The sequence below is a fragment of the Pteropus alecto genome, unplaced genomic scaffold, assembly GCF_000325575.1.
Source record: "Pteropus alecto unplaced genomic scaffold, ASM32557v1 scaffold110, whole genome shotgun sequence".
In the NCBI taxonomy this organism is placed as follows: Eukaryota; Metazoa; Chordata; class Mammalia; order Chiroptera; family Pteropodidae; genus Pteropus; species Pteropus alecto.
Window position 1 is genome coordinate 6,591,690 of NW_006431920.1, and position 20,603 is coordinate 6,612,292.

At 38.1% G+C, this 20,603-nt stretch overlaps 1 protein-coding gene across 1 annotated transcript in view; it reads left to right on the top strand.

Annotated features, from left to right (window-relative positions):
• Positions 1 to 341: 341 nt before the first annotated feature.
• The window catches only part of WDFY1 (WD repeat and FYVE domain containing 1), a 30,538-nt gene continuing 10,276 nt past the window's right edge, over positions 342 to 20,603 (top strand). Inside the window, exons 1-8 of the mRNA XM_025043196.1 lie at positions 342 to 473; positions 673 to 808; positions 7,086 to 7,259; positions 11,962 to 12,035; positions 14,710 to 14,764; positions 16,169 to 16,319; positions 18,397 to 18,509; positions 20,322 to 20,448. Coding sequence (XP_024898964.1) covers positions 342 to 473; positions 673 to 808; positions 7,086 to 7,259; positions 11,962 to 12,035; positions 14,710 to 14,764; positions 16,169 to 16,319; positions 18,397 to 18,509; positions 20,322 to 20,448 — 962 coding nt within the window. The remainder of the gene's footprint in view (positions 474 to 672; positions 809 to 7,085; positions 7,260 to 11,961; positions 12,036 to 14,709; positions 14,765 to 16,168; positions 16,320 to 18,396; positions 18,510 to 20,321; positions 20,449 to 20,603) is intronic.

Below are 20,603 nucleotides of genomic sequence, written 5' to 3' on the forward strand. Positions count from 1 at the left end.
AGAGGCGTCAGAGTAGGAAAAATATCCTTTTCTGTAGAGAATAGAAATGTTTGGAGATTTACCAAGATATGAAATAGTATCAGCGGCCCTAAGAGTGACCGGAAAATTAGATTTCCTCATACTTAAACTATTTGCTCACAGTTTAAAAGAAAGTTGGCCTTGGGGCTTGATTTGTAATGTATGCCATACTCTGTATTCTCTTTTTATTTGATTAATTGAATAATCCTTATATGTCAGTTTATAATTTAAAGATGGTTAAATTGCTTTAATTTAGCTGTTTGGGGTTGATTAGTGTGTTTTTTGACACATTTTTAAAGAGTTCTGGTTTTAAGAATGCTGATATGTCCGGAGGGGTAGGATTTGGCCTCGTGATTTTGCAGAAACACTTAGGTGCTATTAGAATCTATCCGTCCAAGTGTGGGCATGATTTTCAAGGTGATTATACTGGACAAGAACATGAACTGAACCCAAATGTAAGTTCTCATGGAGTTATAGATTTAAAAATGACATCGTGACTCCCACAGATGCCTCCTGGCTTGAGAACCAGTGCTTTTCAGAAGAAAGTACTTGCTTTGAATCTCTCTTTGCTCCTACTGTATTATAGTTTAAGTAGATGAGGCTTTATAAATTGGGTGATTCCCTAAAGTATATTTTTAACTTCCTTATAATCAGCTCTTTGAGAGAGTTCAACAAAGGGGCTATAGGAAATTAAAAGGAGCCTCTATGCCTATTCTGATCATCAGACATATCTCTGAGCAGATCAAAGATCAATCTTCCTGGAATAAATACTGCATTTTAAATAAGAACTGTGAGTTTTAGTCTGCTTTTCATCTATCTACTGTAGTAAAATAAAAGAACATACAGAATTATTATCCTTGGTAAACAGGATGAAAAATCTCGAACAACGTTTGAGTAATAATTCATTTATGCTTTTACAGTAATTTCTTCAGTTTCTTTGCCTTCAAGTTAGCATCTGCGCAAAGTGAGGATCTTGCATTTCAATTAATATTTAAGTGGAGTTATTTGTTTGCTAAGTACTTTGAAATCGTTGGCATTCAGTAAATGCCAAAGGCAATTTTTAATTTTTTAAGTTCAGATTCCTAAGTATTCTTAAAGGTATACTATTTGTAACAGATGACACTGTATCAGTTAGTTATTGCTATGTAACAAACCACCTCAAAATTCAGTGGCTTAAAACAGCAAGTATTATCAAATATTCATGAGCCTGTGGGTCACCTGGACAGTCTTTTTGGTTACAGCCAGGCTCACGCATACGTGTGTCAGCCCTGCTGATCTTAGCTGGTCTTTTTCACATGTTTGGGGCTTAGCTGGCTACAAGCTCGTGGAGGATGGCTTCCGCTGGCTCATGAGGAGGTGTTTGATTGTTGGCTTGTTGTAAATGCTTACTGGGTGGGGAACAGAGAGCCTGCTCTTCTTCCCTTCTCAGCTTAGCTCCAAGTCTTTTTTTCTGGGGGCCCCTACGAGGAGCCAAAGGAGCCTGCCTCTCAGGTAGGTTACCTTCTCTCCTACCTGTCCCAATCAGCCTCCATACCTGCCCTGCCCAGACTGACTCAGCATAGTTATGGAATTTAGTTATATCATTTTATATTATGCTTTAAAAAAACTTAACATTTCAAAACTTTTTCCATAGCTCCACAGTCTTCATCTTATTTTTAATGACTGTATGAGCTATTGAATTTATATGTCATTAACCTCTTTCATCACTTAACATTTTCCCAATTTTTATTCCTTTGAATAATACTCATATGAATTTTGTTTAATGTGTAATTCCTTTTTTTCTTATTAAATAATTTCTTCAGAATAACTTGCCAAGCCTGGAAATCAATTTATCATTGTTGTCATTGTCATTATTATTATTATTATTATTAGGTGGGAAATATGTTTCTCACTATATGAAGCAAAATTCTTGCCAGAGAGTTAGTTCTAATTTACAATGCTGGCAAAAAATTACGAGAACCTGTAAAATAGCACTTTATTATTGTTTTCAGCTACTCCTTTGTTTATCCCTGCACAGCAGTACATTTTTAAAATGTTTCAATTTGAAGTATTAAAATATAGAACTACGATCCAACTTCGGCATTTCACTTATCTCAAAAATAAATGGGTCATCTACCACATCAAACATGGGTAGACAAGTTCGTAGTTATGTGTAAATCACACATTACTGCCTTACATACAGATTCCTTTTTTTTGTGTTTCCATGGAAAATATTGTAGACCTATGTGAGTCTGTGCTTCTCTAACTAGAAGGCCAAAGAATATTGATGGTAGAGCCCTTCACAAGGATTTCAGTAGCGTAGGGAAGTTTGGAAAACATTTATTATGTAGGCTCTGAAAGAAATGACACATTTCCTTTCTAAGTACCTTTTGGAAAAATATCAGACTATTGTTTTTAACTTAACTTAAAAATAGAGCTTGGCAAAGAATCAACATGGTTCTAAGATTTTGGTTTTAAGAGAAGACTTCTTTTCAGTTTGATATGGTCTTGAACTATCGGGAAAAAAAAAAAAAATTCATCCACTAGAAAAATGGGTTGTATAAGCAGCAAGAAAAACATAAAATGAGTTTAGGTGAGTGGGTGTAAAGTCACAATATTAAAGGAAAAGTTAAGCTATTTTATCATAGTGGAGAGAACAGCTTAGATATTCATCTAGGCAGAAAATATTGTGTTTTTTTGTGAAAATAAAACCATCTGATCTTGACACTGTAGTGCTCGTATGGTTTATTAATATCATCCTGGAATTTTTAATAGTTTGCTCCTGTAAATTAACTAAACTCTATTATTGCATTGCTTTCAACTTATTGAATAGTAGATTTTGTTTCCAATTTACTGAATAGTAATTTTTTTGGTCTGTGGAATTTGTTGACTTTTTAATAAGCAGCACAGCTTAAGCCTGTTTTTATAACCATTTGTTAAACGATGTATTAAGACAATACAAAACAAATTCCTGTATTACTTAATAGAAATTATACAGCTTTGTTCAGTTCTTAGGAGTGCTGGAGTGTTAGGGGTCAAACTTAACGTTGTTTTGATTTAATCTTGGATGTAGGAGATTTTAATGCATTGTCTAAGGAAGGGAAAGAATATGTCTTGAAAAAGAGAAGGAAGGGAATCCCAGGTAGAAGGTGTGAGAGGTAGAGCTGACTGTCCAGGTCAGGTGCCTAATTTGGAACCTGATTCCCAAGCAGAGAGGATGGTTTTCTCTCAGCCTGGATGTGGTAAACAAATTTCGAATGAAACACCGCATGAGATCATTTAAGTCTTGCTAACTTCCTAGTGTGTCAGCCACGTACAGACCAAGTCATAGTACTAATGTGTGTCCCCCAAAGGAAATAATATTGTGCTTCAAAAGTGCTGGGGTCTAGGTGGGTTCCATTTTGACCCCGGGCTAGTTTAAATATTATTCAGACGCTGCATGAAATTAAAATTTGACTTTTCAGATTAGGTGATTGGTTGGAAGAGACAAGCCTGTAAGGTTTCCCACTCACAGTGGACTTCTCTGCTATCTGAGTTTGCTTGTCTTTCAAGAGGACACAGGAAAGAGCATGTGCCGCTGAGTCCTCCATTGAGCTACCTGCACATTCATAACCTACAACTTTTGGGGTTGATTTGAAGAGTTTTAAAATATATCAGCATTCTTTTCTTTAGAATCTTAACAAAAAAAAAAAAAAAAGAACTAACAGGTAGCCAGCAGATTTAACCCCTTTGTGATCCTGTGTGTGAATGAAGGCCAGTGAACTTGACAAGGCACTACGTGATGCCCTGAACTTCAAATGTCCTGGCCTTTGCTGCTCTCTCTGGACATAGAGTAGAATCCTTGAGCCCGTTTAATGCTGGGGAGCGAGCCTTTCACCTGTTATACCTCCTTTGGCTTTATCCCCTATGATGAACATAAGCTACAAAATGTATCCATAAGCATTCTGTGTTAAGTAACATACAATATAACCAATAAATGCAATATTGTATTAGTAGTTCAGGCCTCAGCATCAGCATTATAAGCTCTGGGAGTCATGCTGAAATGGTACTCATCCTGCAACATACCTGGAGAGAAACGCCCTTGGTAGGGTGGCGAGAGAGGAGGGCTTCGGTCGTACCCGGAGTTCGCCATATTCGGGCCACTTGAGGATCACAGCTCACTGGGATGCAGAGTCTGGGTTGGGAGGTCACAGGCATTAAGTGATCAGTCAACTCCCTGATTTGAGGCAACCAACCACTGCATGCAGGATGGGCACTCCATGCAGGAGCATCGGGGATGCCTGGCTCCTGGGGGAGATGCTGTAGCTGGTGGTTGATGTGCCCAAAGTGGACCAGAGGGAAGAGCTCACCAGGTCATCTGAGAAGGGGCTGCACTGTGATGTGAGTGACGAGGGCCAGACCCTGGCGGGTTTGCTGAGAACAGAGAACAAGGGCCAGCATCTCATTTAGGAATTATTGCTTCTTCCTAAAAAACAAACAAAAACCTACAGCACCATTATCACACCTAAGTAAATGAACAGTATTTTTAATGTCATCAAAGATCTAGTCAGTGTTCATATTTTCAATTGTTTCATAATGATATACGTGTATTCAACAGTTTGAATCAGCATCCAAATAAATTATGCATTGTGATTACTTGATAACGTCTCTTGAACCTCTTTAATCATCAGCTGGTTCTCCATCTCTATTTTTTTTACCCCTTGTAAATTTATTTGTAGAAAAAAACTGGGTCATTTGTCTATAGACTTTCTTGCAAACTTGAGTTTTGCTGAATGCACCCGTGGTGATGTTTATTGTGTTCCTCTGTGTTTCCTATAAATTGGTAGTTGGATCTAGAGGTTTGATCAGATTATATTTTAAAATGAAATTGGTATTATACTGCACTTATCAGTCTTCTACAGGGCTTTCACTTAACATCATATTGTAAACATTTCTCCATGCCATTAAATATTTTTTACAACTCGATTTAAATAGTTTCAAACTAGAAAGAGCCATATCAAGAAAAGTTGTAACTTCTGAGGTTTGTGAGAGTAGAAAGCCAAGTAATTAGGAACAGTAACCAAGAACCCACAAATAATAATAGTGTTTACACATTATCTCAAAGAGTTTTAAATTTTGGTTTAAGATGTCAGATTACAAACTGTAAAAATCATATATCTGGTTATACATGCTTTATAGTCTGATCTTCTTCTCTTTTAATTTTGGATTTGAACTACTACTTTCTAGAACTACCTGTGACAATATAAATACCTCAAAAAACAAGCAAACAAACAAAAGTCTGCCTGATTTCTTGCCTTGTGAACCTTGCCATGTAGGAGCTTAAGCAGTTATGGTGTTTGAACGAAGAGGCTGTGTTTGGGATTCCTCTTGGTGTCTCATGAAGACATAGTATATTAGTCCCTGCTTATTGCCAACAACAGAGATAACGCAGGCTGGCTTAAGCTGCCGAGGGTGTTTATGGTAAGGACGCTGGGGTGTCTGCCTCACAGAACCCAAGTCTTGGGAAATAGCTCAGCGTCATGAGCCACTGTCACGAAGCACTCTTCCTGGACTGGCTTCAGCTCATTTCGGCTTCTCCATACGTTGCTTCATTCTTTCTCTCTCTTTTTTTTTTTTGGCGTAGAATATTCTCCATTCCCAATTGTAATACATGTGACCGGAAACAACCATTTCAACTACTGGAGATATACTCATCTGTTTTTCTCTCGCTCCTGGTTTCCAGTTTCCCAGGGAAGGAACTGATTTATCCACCTAGGATCAGATGCCATTTCTGGTCTAGCCAGTTGTGATCAAGAATGGGATGTGAAGAAAAATTCTGAGTGGCTCAGCTTGGCAAAGATTCCATTACGATCAGAAGCGGTGGCCAGAAGACAGGGCATGTTGTACAAATGGCTGCTCTTACAGTAAGGCCTGTATCCAGTTCACATGCAGAATGGCATCACACCCACTGTGCTGCTGGGTCATCTTATTTATTTATTTGAATGAACGAAGGTCAACATCTAGTCTTTGTTTTCTTTTATTGCAATTTAATCATTTACAGTAATCTGTGCGGATCTTAAGTATAGTCGGGCAAGTTCTGACAAATGCATACACCCACGTAACCAACTCCCCAGAGCTTTGCCATTACCCTAGAAAGTTCCCTCATCTTGCTTTGCATTCTGTCCTCCCCTAGCGGTGATTAATAGTCTGATTTTATCCTCATAGATCAGTCTTACTCGTCTTGAACTTCAGTCAGAATGGAAACATACAGTGTCAGCATTTCGTCTTAATATGTTTTAGTCCAAGGTTGTAAACAGTAATTTAGTGCTGGCTGTGTGCTGGAATCTCTGTTGCTGTTAGAAAAACAGGAATGAATGTTAACAGCTGACAATAAGGGACAATAAGTTCGTTAGGAGTCATCGCAGAGGCAGAGCTGGGCCACGCCGTGAGAGGCAGCGAGCGTCCTGGGGATTCTGAAGGGGAAGAGGCCCAGGGTCTCGAGGAGGTTCTGAGAACAGGAGAGAGGGGTCACAGTCTTCTTTCTTATTCTTCCGAGGCGATAAGCCAAAATGTTAAATTTTGGCTGTTTTAGTGATGTGTCCTTTTCTTGCCTGTGTAGCAGATTTTGTCCTCTCCCTGTGTGTGTGCTGATGAAAGCAGAGGCCCAGAGACCGGTGGGGAATGTTTCCTCCCAGGGGTGCGGAGACTGGGAAGTTTTGCTGGATGAGCAGGGGCGTGGACGCCGAGTGTATCACACCTCCCGGGTGTCAGTCCGTTTCTGTCTGCTGCTCTTCATGCGGCTCACATGTCAAGCAACCAAGTTCAATTTGTCTTACCAAGAAAAGCAGTTAATAGTTCTCGGTTTTCTTTGTATGTGTATCATTATATAATGAGCATTTTCTGTATTGTTAAAATGATTTGAAATCCTGATTCCTAGCTACTGCATAACTTAGCATATATGGTGATACTATATGTAATAAGTGTGTATATATATTTATAGTATATGTACTATATATAAATATACTATATACGGTATGAATATTTGTCCCATGTATTTGTCCCATGTCCCATGTACATGTATTTGTCCCATTTGCCTAATTGATTACAAGGTCAGTTGGGAAATAGTATTGAAAATAAAATAAACAATTACATTTTACAGGAGCACAAAAGAAAAGATAAAATTAACTACTCTTTTTTTCTTTTCTTTCTCCACAGAACCATCCGAGTATGGCTGAAAAGAGACAGTGGCCAGTATTGGCCCAGCATTTACCACACGATGGCCTGTACGTAGCTGAACTATAAAACTTGAGAAAAATGTCTGTAATGTCTTCGATGGTTTAAAATTCAAGCTGCCTGATTAAAAAGTGCTACTAGATTTCAAAACGAGTGTCTTAGTTGCCTAATAGCTCTGACAGGCTGTGACAAACTGCAGGAAAACTTTTCTTTTGCAAAGACAGTTGTGTCTACTGGTTTAACTGAAGCCAGCTTGAACAAAACTGAAAGGAAAAAAGGAAAAGGGCATGCCCCCACCCCTGGATTTCCTCCGGTTTGCCAACTTACTTCGGTAGTGACTTCGTGCCTAGTAATAGCTGGGACTGACACCGACACAGGGTTCTGTCCACTTAACACCCTCATAACCGGCCTTTTGCCCACCCTTTTCACAGACCTTGGGGTACTATTGAGAGAGTTGGTCCAAGGTACGGCACATTCTAAATAGAGAATTTTCTCAGTAGTTAAATCTGTTCTGAAAATCAATCTAGTAGAAGATGGAGCTTTTTGCATTGAGATTTTAAAACAGCCTTGAGCTGTAGTGACATAAAATCACATTTAAATTCTACCCCTTCATGCAGAATCTAAGCAGCATCCCCATCCTTCTCTCTCCCTTCTTTTCTTAATCTTTCTTGAAAAGATAGCCCTGCGGAGGATGCCTGATTACCACCTAGGCTCAGGTAGGGGTAGAATCCTTCTGTCTCCAGTGGCTACACAGAAGCGTCCAGAGCTGCTAATTTCTTTGTGGTTTGGTCCTTAATGAGGGATCTTCCTCAGTTAAGGGTTCCAGTGTTCAGAGGCCCCCTGGGAAAAGAGAAGAAGCTTTGGGGCATCCTTCATGGTTTTACTTCTGAAGACCATTATGAAATTCTCCAAAGAAGACCTCTTGCCAGTTGTTCTAGACCCTGATGACACTGTCAGCTTTCCTACGAGTTCTTCCAGAGACAGTGGAGTTTGTTATAAACACAGCACAGCCACTCATTCAGCCAATTCCATATCATGAGTTTGAGTCCTCCTTCCAGGCACCTCCTTTCTTGGCTAGCACTTTCTCATTTGCACACTTATTCCAGTGTACGTGCACGGTTCAGATCCTGTCATTAGTTTTAAAAATTAGCGGTTTATCAGAATTTTTATTTGTTCTACCTTCCACTGACAGCTTGGGCAGACTGGTCTATCTTGATAATCAATGAAAATGAAGTAGACTTTTTAGACTACTGGTGTAAATATTACTATTATAAGAGGAACCATAAAACTTTAAAATCTGGAGCCCATTAGAAGACTGCTTGAGAACCTAATCATAACTTATCATGCCGAGCAGCAGTGTCTCCTGTCATCCATGTGCTGTGGATGCAGGACCGACCTCTAAAACGCAAGGCGACTGATATCTTTAAAAAGGTGCTCGTGCAGCCCATTTGATGAAATTACTTTGGGATTTTTCTTTTTTTTTGGAGGGGTGGGGGAGTGGGTGGGACATCTTGGGCCTCTGAGCCCACCCTTTACCCGACCCAAAAACAAAAAAGCTTCTCTTAGACTAATAACTCCTTACTTCCAGTGGCCTGGTGATCAGTCTCATAGCTGGAAGTAGCAAAGCCTGAGCAGCTCATGCCTGTGCTGGGGAATGCTTCGTCATCTTTGTGGACCGTCTCCACAAAGCTATTGCTCTTTTCCTCCCATCCCTCACTTCCCCCATACTTCACATTTTGGCCATAGCTTAATCTCCTTGAGTCCTCACCTTGGCGTTTATACTCATTAGAATAGAGAGAGAGATGGATATGGATTTTGTTCTACATTTAGTTCAGTTGTTCCTTGGCTTGTATTTTCCTCAGATATTTAGTAGAGCTTTGTAATTGATTTTTGTCGCAGGGCACCAAACCCTCGCAGTAGAAGTGGGCACCCTTCCTTGGCACTTGGGCCTTGGGTATGCGCCTTTGGCTCTCTCTGTCGCCATCCTTCGCCAGCTTGGTTTAATGTACCCTCTGGAAGTAGCTCCCAGAATGCGGTGGCTGGAAAGACTGGTAAAAACTGGAAAGAACGGGCACAGTGACTCTGCTATTGGTGGCAGACGCCCTCATGTTTGTACTTAACACAATTCAACTTGTTGCTTCCAGAAGCTTCTTTATCGCATTCATCTGGAGCGGAATATACTGATGAAACTGCAGAAACATTGCCAGAAGAAGAATGAATGAATGAATGAATGAATGATGAGAAATAACTGTCTGTTTTACGATGGCTTTTATTTTAAAATGAAATTCAAAATATGAGAAGAAAAGTGCCATGTTGGTTCCAAAAACTCTGTAGATTTCTCAATTTAGGATATTTTAGTGGTCATCCACCAATGTAAACTTTTTCCTGAGACCTGACCGAGTGAGCAAGGAGCCAAACCTTAGTGTATTGATTGCTATATGTTTCATAACGTTACCTCACAAAAACAATTTTCTGAATCTGCTTTAGCTGAAGAAAAATGGAAACTCTTAGTTTCTATATCTATGTGCCTCGTGCATTTTTTTTGAAATATCATTATATGAAATCATCACAACAGATATGCAAGGTAGATAATACTTTCACCATTTCATTGATGGGGAAACTGAGACCAGAGGGGTTAAGTCCACTGCTTGTGGCTGAAATTCTAATCCATGCCTCTCTGACTCAAAGCTATGCAGTCAGGTGGGTCCATGAACTTTTTCTGCAAAGGGCCAGACAGTAAATATTTAGACTTTGTGGGCCATATGATCTCTGTAGCAACTATTCAACTTTCTGCCCTGTATCATGAAAGCAACCATAAACAATGCATAAAAGAAAGAGCCTGGCTGTTTAACACAAAAGCAAAAAAACAAAACCTTTATTTACAAAACTAGAGTTTAAGTATATACTTTCGGACAGAGTGATGCCTTTTTAAAAGGCCACTAATTTGTATTTTGTTTGTTTATCAAATTATGTGAATATCCACACTTTTTTTTTTTTTTTAATTATATAGCTCATCTCACTAGAAACTTCCATTCTAGGAAAAAAAGACAGGACATCTTTACATACAAAATAAATAAACTGGAGAAGCTTTCTTTTTTTTAACTGTAAGAATTCTTTAGCGTCATAAAATTACTCAGCACATTGTAGCTTTTACACAGAAGAAAGATCTGACATACTTATGTATAGTTAGATTAAGAGTTAGGCTTAAAAAGAATTGAAGAGAACCCTAAAGCATTAAGATTTAGTACCAACTAAAAAGTAAACAAACATAATTACAATGAATCTTTGAAATCACCCAAGCATGATTTGATTTGTCAGATAATTTTATGCAAGGTTATTAAAGGGCAGTTTCCACTTAGTTCGTATGAAGATTTGTATATCTTTGTGGTTATAATTCTTAAACACGATCATTCTTTACAGTCTCCAGCACCGATAAGGTGGGTAAAGGTGTATAGGCTTCTTGTCAATTCTTATTGTTTTGTATACAGACAATTGCGGTACCTACCTTCTTTGAATGCATCTCAGTCTCTTTCTGTGGTCTGATCATGCAGTTAGCTGTGTTTTTGATTTGGGTACAATCTAGTATTATAGTTTATTTTCTTCTTTTGGTAGAGAATATCAGCCTATTGTAGAGAGAGACCTTTAAACAATTTTTAAACGGTAACTTCATGTATAAGGGTTTTTTATTTTGCGGAGAAGAGGGAGGAAGACAGGGATAAAGGGGGTCAAATATTTGGTGACAGAAGGAAATTTAACTGGTGAACACACAATGCAGTATATGTACAACGTATTGTAGATCTTATTAACTAGTGTCACTCCAATAATTTTAATTTAAAAAAAAATCTAAAAATAACTTTTTTCAATTATATTGATTTTCTGACTTGAAATAAAATCACACCTTTAAAAAATAAAAAAAATAATTAAAAAAGATTTTTCTCTTTTACTTTTTTTGAGCAGTTTTATTTCAAAGTAAAATCAAGTTTGTTTGTTTCCTGGCATACAGTTCCTTGTTGTGGTTCTTCCATAGTCAATTAAAATTCTTTAGACTGAAATGAACCCAAACAATTCTTTTTTCAAATGTTCCATTTTCTAAATCACTTTCTCATCTGTAGCAGAGGGAGACGATTTGCAGGTTCTCCTTTCTGAAAGTCATTCTCTGGCCCGAGCTTTCTGGAAGGATAGGTAGAACCCACTGTGGACAAAAAAACAAGTCTCTACCTCACAACTCCACTTACTGTAAACCGGTGTTGTCTGTGTCATTGGAGAAGGGAACAGTTTTTTGGACATTGGGGAAAAAAGTAATTCCAAAGTGGCTTTCCCAGCTTGCTCACACATACCTTGGAATAGGAATTTTGGTGCTGGGAACTCCTCTTTCCTCAGATCCCAGCTTCTCTTTTACCTGTGATAGAGAAGGACGGGCAGGGGCAGGATGACTTGCTGAGTTTGGGGTGCAAATCACCTACCGTAAGCTTAGGTGCCCAGGCCTTTCCAGAAACAGGTAGGAGTTTAAGTCGGATGAAACTTTATGCTGGATCACTTTATCCATAGCTTTAAAAATAACTTTATATGAGAACTTAAAACAACAGAAAGAACTTTAATAACGTTTTCAATTCACATCATTATTTTTTTATAAAACATTCCCCCCACCCCCACCCTTTTTTAACCTAACTTGTGTAGGTGTTTTTAGTAACATACTTCGAACAGTGACAGGCTGCTTAACTTGGCTGGTAACGTGGTCTTTGTCTTCGACAGCTCCTTGCTCCGCCATGGCTTACCACCACGACAGCAGGCGTGTGTTTGTGGGCCAGGATGATGGAGCCGTAATGGTAGGTAGCTTCCAGAACCTATTCTTTATGTTGACAGTGTACTCCTTATATTGACCTCCATGTTCATCCCTGTGGACAGTTTAAATAAAGTTACTAATGAATGCCCGATGGGCATAAGAAATGTTGAACTCAGTATAGGTATTAGACCTTAAAATGGGCTAATTTAAATCAGTGCTTAATTTTAAACTATTTCTGTGGAACTCAGTGCTGTCATAGTTGATGGTTGAATGCTCAGGCTAGCCCACCAAACACAGTCTCCATACAGTGAATGTGAGACTGTAGCAGCCCCCATTTCTGAGAGAGAGAGAGAGAGAGAGAGAGAGAGAGAGAGAGAGAGAGAGAGAGAGAGAGAAAATGAGAATGAGAATTGAGATAGAATTCATTTTAAAGTATGGAATTCAGTGATTTTCCCAAGATTAGTATATTCCCAAGATTATGCAACCATTAACTCTCTAATTCCAGAACATTTCATCACACCCCCTCCCCCAAAGAAACCCCAAACCCATTAGTAGTCGCTCCCCATTCTCCCTTTCCCCAGCTCCTGGCAATCTTTTTGAGCCAGAGATTTGCCTATTTAGATATTTTATGTAAGTAGAATTATATGATATGCATTAACTTTTATGTCTGACTTCTTAATGTTTTAAAGTTCATCTGTATTGTAGTTTGAATTAGTACTTCATTCCTTTTTGTTTTTTTTAATGTAAAAATACTTTATTCATTCACCAGTTGATGGACATTTAGGTTGTTGCCACTTTTTGGCTATTATATCCCTTTTTGGCTATTATGTCCCTTTCCACTGCAGATCTATAAGAGTTTTTATATGCCATCCTAGAACCTATATATACCGTTGAACCAAGAGCCACAAGAAGGGTCCCTGGAAAAATAAATGCACAACCGCTGCCATCACTGGAGAAGCTATTTGAAGCTTGCAGTTTGTGGCTTCTGGTTATATTTGTGCATGCACATCACCATGATATTCCTATAAAATGTTGCTATGAACATTTATGTGCAAGTTTGTGTGTGAACCAAAGTTTTTAATTCTATTGGGCATATATAACTGCCAATGGAATACGGTAAGTCTGTATTGAACTTACTGAGGAACCACCAAACTGTTCTCCAAAGTGGCTATACCATCATCGTACGTTCCCACCAGCAATGCGTAAGGGATGCAGTGACTCTGCATCATTGCCAACACTTGTTATTTTCTGTTGGTTTTTTTTTTTTTTAATTAGGCCATCCTAGTAGGCACGAAATGGTATTTCATTATGGTTTTGATTTGCCTTTCCCTAATGACTAGTTATGTTGAGCATCTTATGTGCTTATTGGTCATTTGTATATTTTCTTTGGAGAAATATCTATTCAAGTTCTTCGCCCACTTAAGCTTTTTTTATTTTTTATTTTATTTTAATTTTTTTTAATTTGGAGTTGTAAGAGATTCAGACTTGCAGCCTGGGAGAATTCACCACTGAAACCATCTAGTCCTGGGTTTCTCACCTTGGAAAGTTTTTTGAGTACAAATTTAATTTCTTTACTTGTTATATATTTTCCGTGTTTATTGTTTGTGCCTTTCTGGGCCATGAAACAAAGAGCCAGTACAAAAGACAGGCTTTCTGCCCAGGCAGTTCATGCAGCAGTAGGCAGGAGGTGAGGACTGGGGGCTGCAGGGCCGGGGGTTGATGAGCTCCATGCCTTGTCAGCTTGGGGCTGCTGTAAATAAATACATTATGTAGCAGGAAATGCCAACATTCTCCTTTTCATTTTCCTGTAAATTTTATAGGAATATCATGGTAACATGTACGCACAAAAATAACAAGAAGCCACAAAGTGCAAGCCTCTCCAGTGGCGGCAGTGGTTGTGCATTTATTTTTCTAGGGACCCTTCTTGAGGCTCCTGGTTCAAGGGTATATGTTCTAGGATGGCATACAAAACTCTTATAGCTCCTCAGTGGAAAGGAGCAATGTAAATCCAAGTTATCATTAGTTAGCAATTGATCTATCGATCTTCCTCTCAGTAAAGATTAGTATCTCTAAAATGCTAATACGTTTTTATACTTTGCAAAACCAAGATGGAGAACAATGGTTTTATGTTGAATTTCATTTTTTCATTAAGAAGTATATACTTTTAATTTTTCCTAGTTATAAAGTATTGCACAGTCTATAAAAAATTGGAAAATACAAGCGTATAAAAGAAAACAACCCACGGTCTCTTCATTTGCCTTTTTTGTGAGTTTGTATATTAAATATGTATGATTCTCCCCTTACATTACTGACATGCCCTATGTTTCACTGTAGCTGAGAACTCTGTTAGTAATGGGTCTTTCTAATTGTGCTTTATATATGTCATCTTGAGGAATTTTTGGTGTAGCCAAGAGAGAAAAATTAACAAGATGCCTCCTTTGCAGTTAGAAGGAGAGGGGATTCAAAGTGCTCGCTTGTGGAGGAAGAACTGGACAGAAATGCCGAGCTTCCTTAATGCTCTCTGGTCCCCAAAGGAAAAGGTGGCCCGAGGACAGGTCTGATGAAAGAAACAATCCCACATTATTGTTGTTGTATAGTTAATCTGGAGTCCCGAGTCTGGTGATAGCAACTTTTGTATTTTACTTTGTTTTGAAAGTTAAGTTCCTGTGATTTTTAAAACCATAATTGTTTTTCTTGTTGCATATGTTTACTTTTAGGAATTTCATGTTTCTGAAGATTTTAATAAAATGAACTTTATCAAGACCTACCCAGGTAATTACAATACTCACTCACTTGCAGATATATACATAGATCTGCATACATAAAACTAGCACGTCTCCTCTTATGAAAAATTAGGTTCAAATTAACTTTTTAGTTTTGTTACCCCAGTTATATGAGGGGCTCTGACCTCTTTGGAGTTATTTACCATCTTTTTCCCGCTTATTAACATTTAAAATTTTGTATACTGTTTCATTGGGTGCATCTATCACACTTCACCATTCTTCTATTTTTGAACATGTGTACTGTTCCCAGTTTTTGATAGCACACACAAAAACACAGTGTATATGTATGTGTGTGTGTGCCTGTATATATGTATGTGTATTTCATATATATGTTTATACGTGTGTGTGTCTTGACTATTACTCTGACTCTACATCTATTTAAGACAGAGTCATAAAAGTGGAGTAACTGGGTTAAATGTTAAAAAGTTTTTTAATGCTCTAGATGTATTTTGCAAACACCTTCCCACAATAGTATAAATTTTACAACTCTATGAGTAGTGGTTGAGAGTACCTGCTCTTTGAGTCTTGACAATAGTGGTCTTTGTGGGATTTTTTGCCAGTTTGATAGTCATAACAGTTCTCAAGCTAAAAATGATTTAAGCTTTATTTAACGTTAACCCTTTGTCATCTTTGATGAGTGTCTGTTCATGAATTTGCTCATATACCCAGGTAGTTGTAATGTCTTAATGGTTAATTTATAAGAAAGAGTTCCTTAATTTTTCTGAAGCTGCCTGTATAGCTGAGAGCAAGGTCGGAGGCTTCTCTCTCTAGCCTCTGACTTCATTCATCAGACCAGGCATTTATTTCAGCTTGCATGCAAGGACCTGTACCAGATGTAGACAGATCACTGCCCCAGTGTGCCTTATAGTTGACCTGGAAACACAGATATTCCACAATTTAGGTCATAGATAGAATACTTTTCTCATTGTCAGCTATTATTTTGGAATACAGAACTTTACTAATATTTTGTCTTTATAAATAATAAAAAGTTACACACAAATTATTCCAGAAACAAAATACTTACACTATTTTTTAATTTCAGAAAATTGTAAGTGCTCTTGTTTACAATGCCAGTATTTTCTAAAGGGTCAAAACACTAAAGTTATAAACAATAAAAATTTGCTGTTTTAAGAAGAGACTGCGACTTTCTATATGGAAGTCATTGGTGGTGAAGGATTTTCTAAGAGCAAAGTAATGTTCCCTAGTTGGGGTAGGGCGGATTATCTGAAACTGTTCACAGAGGCAGGCATTTCCACGATAGGGCTGTGCAGACCGTGTGTCTCCAGGCCACCCAAGTTGAGAAGCTCAGCCTCAGTTCTCACCCCACGGGACCTGATTCTGAAGGTCACGTTTCTTCCTGAAGGCTGCAGACTTTTCCTTTCTGTTCCTACAGCGCATCAGAACCGGGTGTCTGCGATTATCTTTAGCTTGGCCACAGAGTGGATGGTCAGCACCGGCCATGACAAGTGTGTCAGCTGGATGTGCACCCGGAACGGGGACCTGCTCGGGAGGCACTTCTTCACGTCCTGGGCTTCGTGTTTACAGTATCCTTCCAAGGGCTGGCCCTTCGCCTGCCCTGGGCCTCCTTGTCCCTATAGTTAGTTTTGAATCTGATCATAAATTGTTAATTGAGATTCAAAGACTGAATGATTCTTGTATATTTCACATAAAATCCAAGAATTTCTGTATCTACTTTTCTTGATATAGAATTGATTTATTGAAAATAATTATTAAATGACATTTTTAATACAAAATCTTGGAAAACCTAAACTTTATTAATGCAACCTTCTGTCATTACATTTCAAAGTGAAAGAAAAGACTCTTTGTATAAAAAAAGAAATAAAAAGTAATTGATCTTCTAGTAATTGGTTATTAGCAGACACTGCAAAAGAATATAATAAGGGTTATTACCCTGGAGTTTATAACTGGGCTACAATGAGTTTTATAGCTTTTTGTATGTGGGGAGGGTTCATAAACCTTATAATACTCTCAGAGATGCCTCAGCATCCCCCCAAATGTTAAGAAATTGCTGCTTTAAAAACTTTCTACTACTAAATAGAATTTGTTTCATATAGAGCTCACCCTTGCTTAAGTCTATCTGTGGTGGCTGTGTATCTTAATGAAGGCAAGATCAAGGCTGTCAGCAACAGGCAAATACCCCGCAGTGGTTTCTCTTTTAGAATTGGGCATCTGCTGTAGTAAAAATTTTTTTCCATTGAAAGCCTTTATAACAGATGCTTACTACAAATGAATGCACAACATAAGATACATAAAATAAGCATTTAAATTGTACCATACACTGTAGAATAAAACAAGGGAAAATACTCAGATGTATCATGTGCTGAAGAACTGTTTCTGTTAGGTATTAGGCTTTTCATATAGATCAGGAGAAGATGGCACAGAAGAATCACAGTTGTCGTGGCCCAGCCTGCGGTGTTCGCTCGGACCTGTGTTTTTGAATTAAAATAGTGGCTATGCTATTCTGATTTGCCACAAATTTCTCTGGTCATCAAGTGACTGAGAAAGTAATAAGTTGTTAGCAATAGTTCATATATTTTTAAAATTGAAATTTACTACTGCCCCAAATAAGAGTCTTTTGGATGATTAAAGTGAAACTTTTCACAGCAATTTAAAGTAAACCATCCTTTTTACTTCACGCTGAATCATCTAAGCCAAAAGAAAGATGGGTTCATGTCCATATGTGCTGTCGGTTTTATATTATTTCTAGATATATTTCATAAATAATCATTTTCTGTTTTTTCTTGCTTTTTTCATTATTATTTTACTTTTTTGCACTTTATTATTATTTGATTATAACTGCTTGTTCTCATGTCTTTTCTATCAGCTTTTATCTTTTTTATTGCCAAGTTCTAGGATAGTAACAAGTACTCAATGAATTCTTGTTGAACAAATGAATACTAATTTTTCCAATAATTCCAGCTTACAATTTTTCTTCAATATTTATATATTACATAGTTTTCAGTTAGGAGTTTCCTTTCCACAGTTTTAGGTTTACACGTATTCTCTTTAACTTATTTCCTGTTTAGAAAAAGTATGGCTCGCCGCCAGTGTTAATTTAATTTTACATAAACATGCTCTTTGAGGCTGAAATAAATCTAGTTTTCAATGTGAAAATAAAACATAAATAACTCTTCTAGGAGTTATTTCTAAACAGAACTTGTCTCTAATCCTAATGTAACAGAAATATGTACATAAATCGGATTTAAATGACTCTTTAGCTAACAACTGTTCCAGAACAATGTTAACATCACGCGCATGAATGCTGCGTTTCCTAGGATTTGACATTTTCAGTGATCGAGAATGACTATATTTTGTCAATGGGGATACTACTACTAAAAACAGAATGATGTAAATGGAATGATGTCATTTGTTTCCAAAAACTATTGATATACTACAGTGATTCGAAAGTAATAATAAAAGCCAGATATTTCATGGCAGACTTTGGGGGTGATGTTGGGACTATAATCCACGAGTTATCTCGGGGTAAACGCTGCAGCCGCAAGCATTGCTGGCAAATGTTCTCAGGGCAAACGGGAAACGGGTTAAAGTACACATTTTCTACTTTGAGATGGATTTAGATCCTTGACTGCTTCTCCACAGATACGATTTTGATACCCAGTATGCTTTCGTTGGTGACTATTCTGGACAGATCACACTGCTAAAGCTTGAACAGAACACCTGTTCAGTCATCACAACCCTCAAAGGACATGAAGGTAGGCTGTGTAATCACCCACAGGTTTTCCACCTATTTGGGCATCCAGATTTAGTTCTCAGCTCCGTGGTTTCATGAATGATCAGCTCCTTATGATCTGGCAGATTTCAGTTCGATTGGCGAGATGGGGGATTTAGATCTCAAACAGAGTGAAAACTTAGCGAAGGTAGGGTGTTCGGATGGGTTTTGTCTTGTCAAGATCTCTTCCAGATTGCTTTCTTCCAAATTTGTTGACCTTTTTCATTTAAATTATATTCAGAAGGCCTTTAAATTTTCCTGTAGATGGTAAGAGCTTCAGAGGAATGTTGTTGTTGTTGTTGTTCTTATTTCTTTTTTTTTAATTGATTAGTTTCAAGAGTGCTGAACAAGGCCGGGTGGATCAATACAATTAGGAGAAACATCTGGTTCGGTTCAGCCTCAGCTTGAGAAACCTCCCAGGATAGGGCCTGAGGGAAGAGAACGACCAGGTGGCATTTCATTGTTTCTTCAGGGCAGTGAGTTGGTGAGCCTCTGTGGAAGGGTTTTAAAACTCAACTGGCTGTATTGGGTAACAAATGAGAAACTTGGTGGCCATCTGGTTTAGACTGAAGAATTGAGGATTTACTGAAATAATCAAAGACTTTTATGAAAATGTTTTAAGTTTAACAAGTTAAATGCTCTCTATGCTTTCTAGATAATCCGTTTAGGTGAAATCTAGTCTGTCAGATCAGGGACCTTGTAGAGAAAAAGAGAAAAAGGAAAAACAGTCAGTTAAAATAGATTTGGGCAAGAAAGCACAGCCTTTGAAGACACCACTTTCCATCTGTAACTAACAGTCTCATGACCCAGGTTCTTCAGTCTTCTCCCGGGTGCTGAGGACAGTGGGTTCTGGTAACCACTGAGTTGAGTTCTTAGAGAAAGACCATGTTTATTTTATCTGCCTTTAGGCCTCTAGCTGTATGAGCCACAGGATTAAACAAGGCCAGGATTCATGCAAAATTATCCCTGAAGCCAGTTTTGCAAAATGCTTTTCTATTCACTTTTGTTGTTTCTGTGAGAGACCAGTTCTGTTGTTTGCTTTTGAATATGGCTTCATCCATTTTCTATATACCACCAAAAATATTACCAGCTTGTGTGACTGGTTCAATTTTATTAGGTTTATTAATAATTTTTTATAGACAAGCAACAGTCAATGGAACAATGAAGAGATTTGTTGGAAGAGAAATCTGTAGAAAGAAAGATTTCTCAAGGGTATCAAATTTGATAAGTTTAGCCAATATAGAGTACAAAATGTAAGATTTGGATTTTTACCTAAACTCTCTGGCATAATTGTGTGGTGCACCTACAAATTTTTTTTTTTTTTGAGACACAATTTAATTTTCCTAAACATAATCATCTTGGGGTGAAACCACCTGCAAGGTCCCAGAGACCTGGAATAAGCTAGATTTTTATCTTATATAAGATGACTGAAGTAATCTTAACTGCCTTTTCTCATTAAATATTAACAGCTATTTTTTCAAAAGCTTTTACTAAACTAACCCTTCATGTATAGCTGTTCATAGTTTTATGGTACAAAACAAGGAAAAATTTCTTTAAACATCTTTGCATTCAGTTTGATATACAGCTGAACATCCTAACCTTACAACTCTGGAACATGAATGTGCAGTGTCTTCTTTGTGACTCGTGATAAAGCATTGAATGGGCCTTTGTACAGCAAAGATACAGTTTTACTGAAAGACTCAGGCGGTGCCAGTTCAGTCTTAGCTGTCAAATGTCGGTGTCCCAATGTGCGGTTATAGTTAACTCCCCAACTCTGTCTCCCTCTCACCCCCAGGTAGCATCGCCTGCCTCTGGTGGGACCCTATCCAACGGCTGCTCTTTTCAGGAGCCTCTGACAACAGCATCATCATGTGGGACATCGGCGGAAGGAAAGGCCGCACACTCTTGCTCCAGGGCCATCAGTGCGTGACTGGTCACGGGGGTGGGAGAGAATCTGAGTTTGGGCGAGGCAAGGGAGACATTAGTACTTTGGAGACGGCCATTTGACGAGTCTACTGTTGACTGTTTTTCTGTTAGTCCTGAGTGCCTGGTGTTCTGTAGCGAAAGGGAAAAAAAA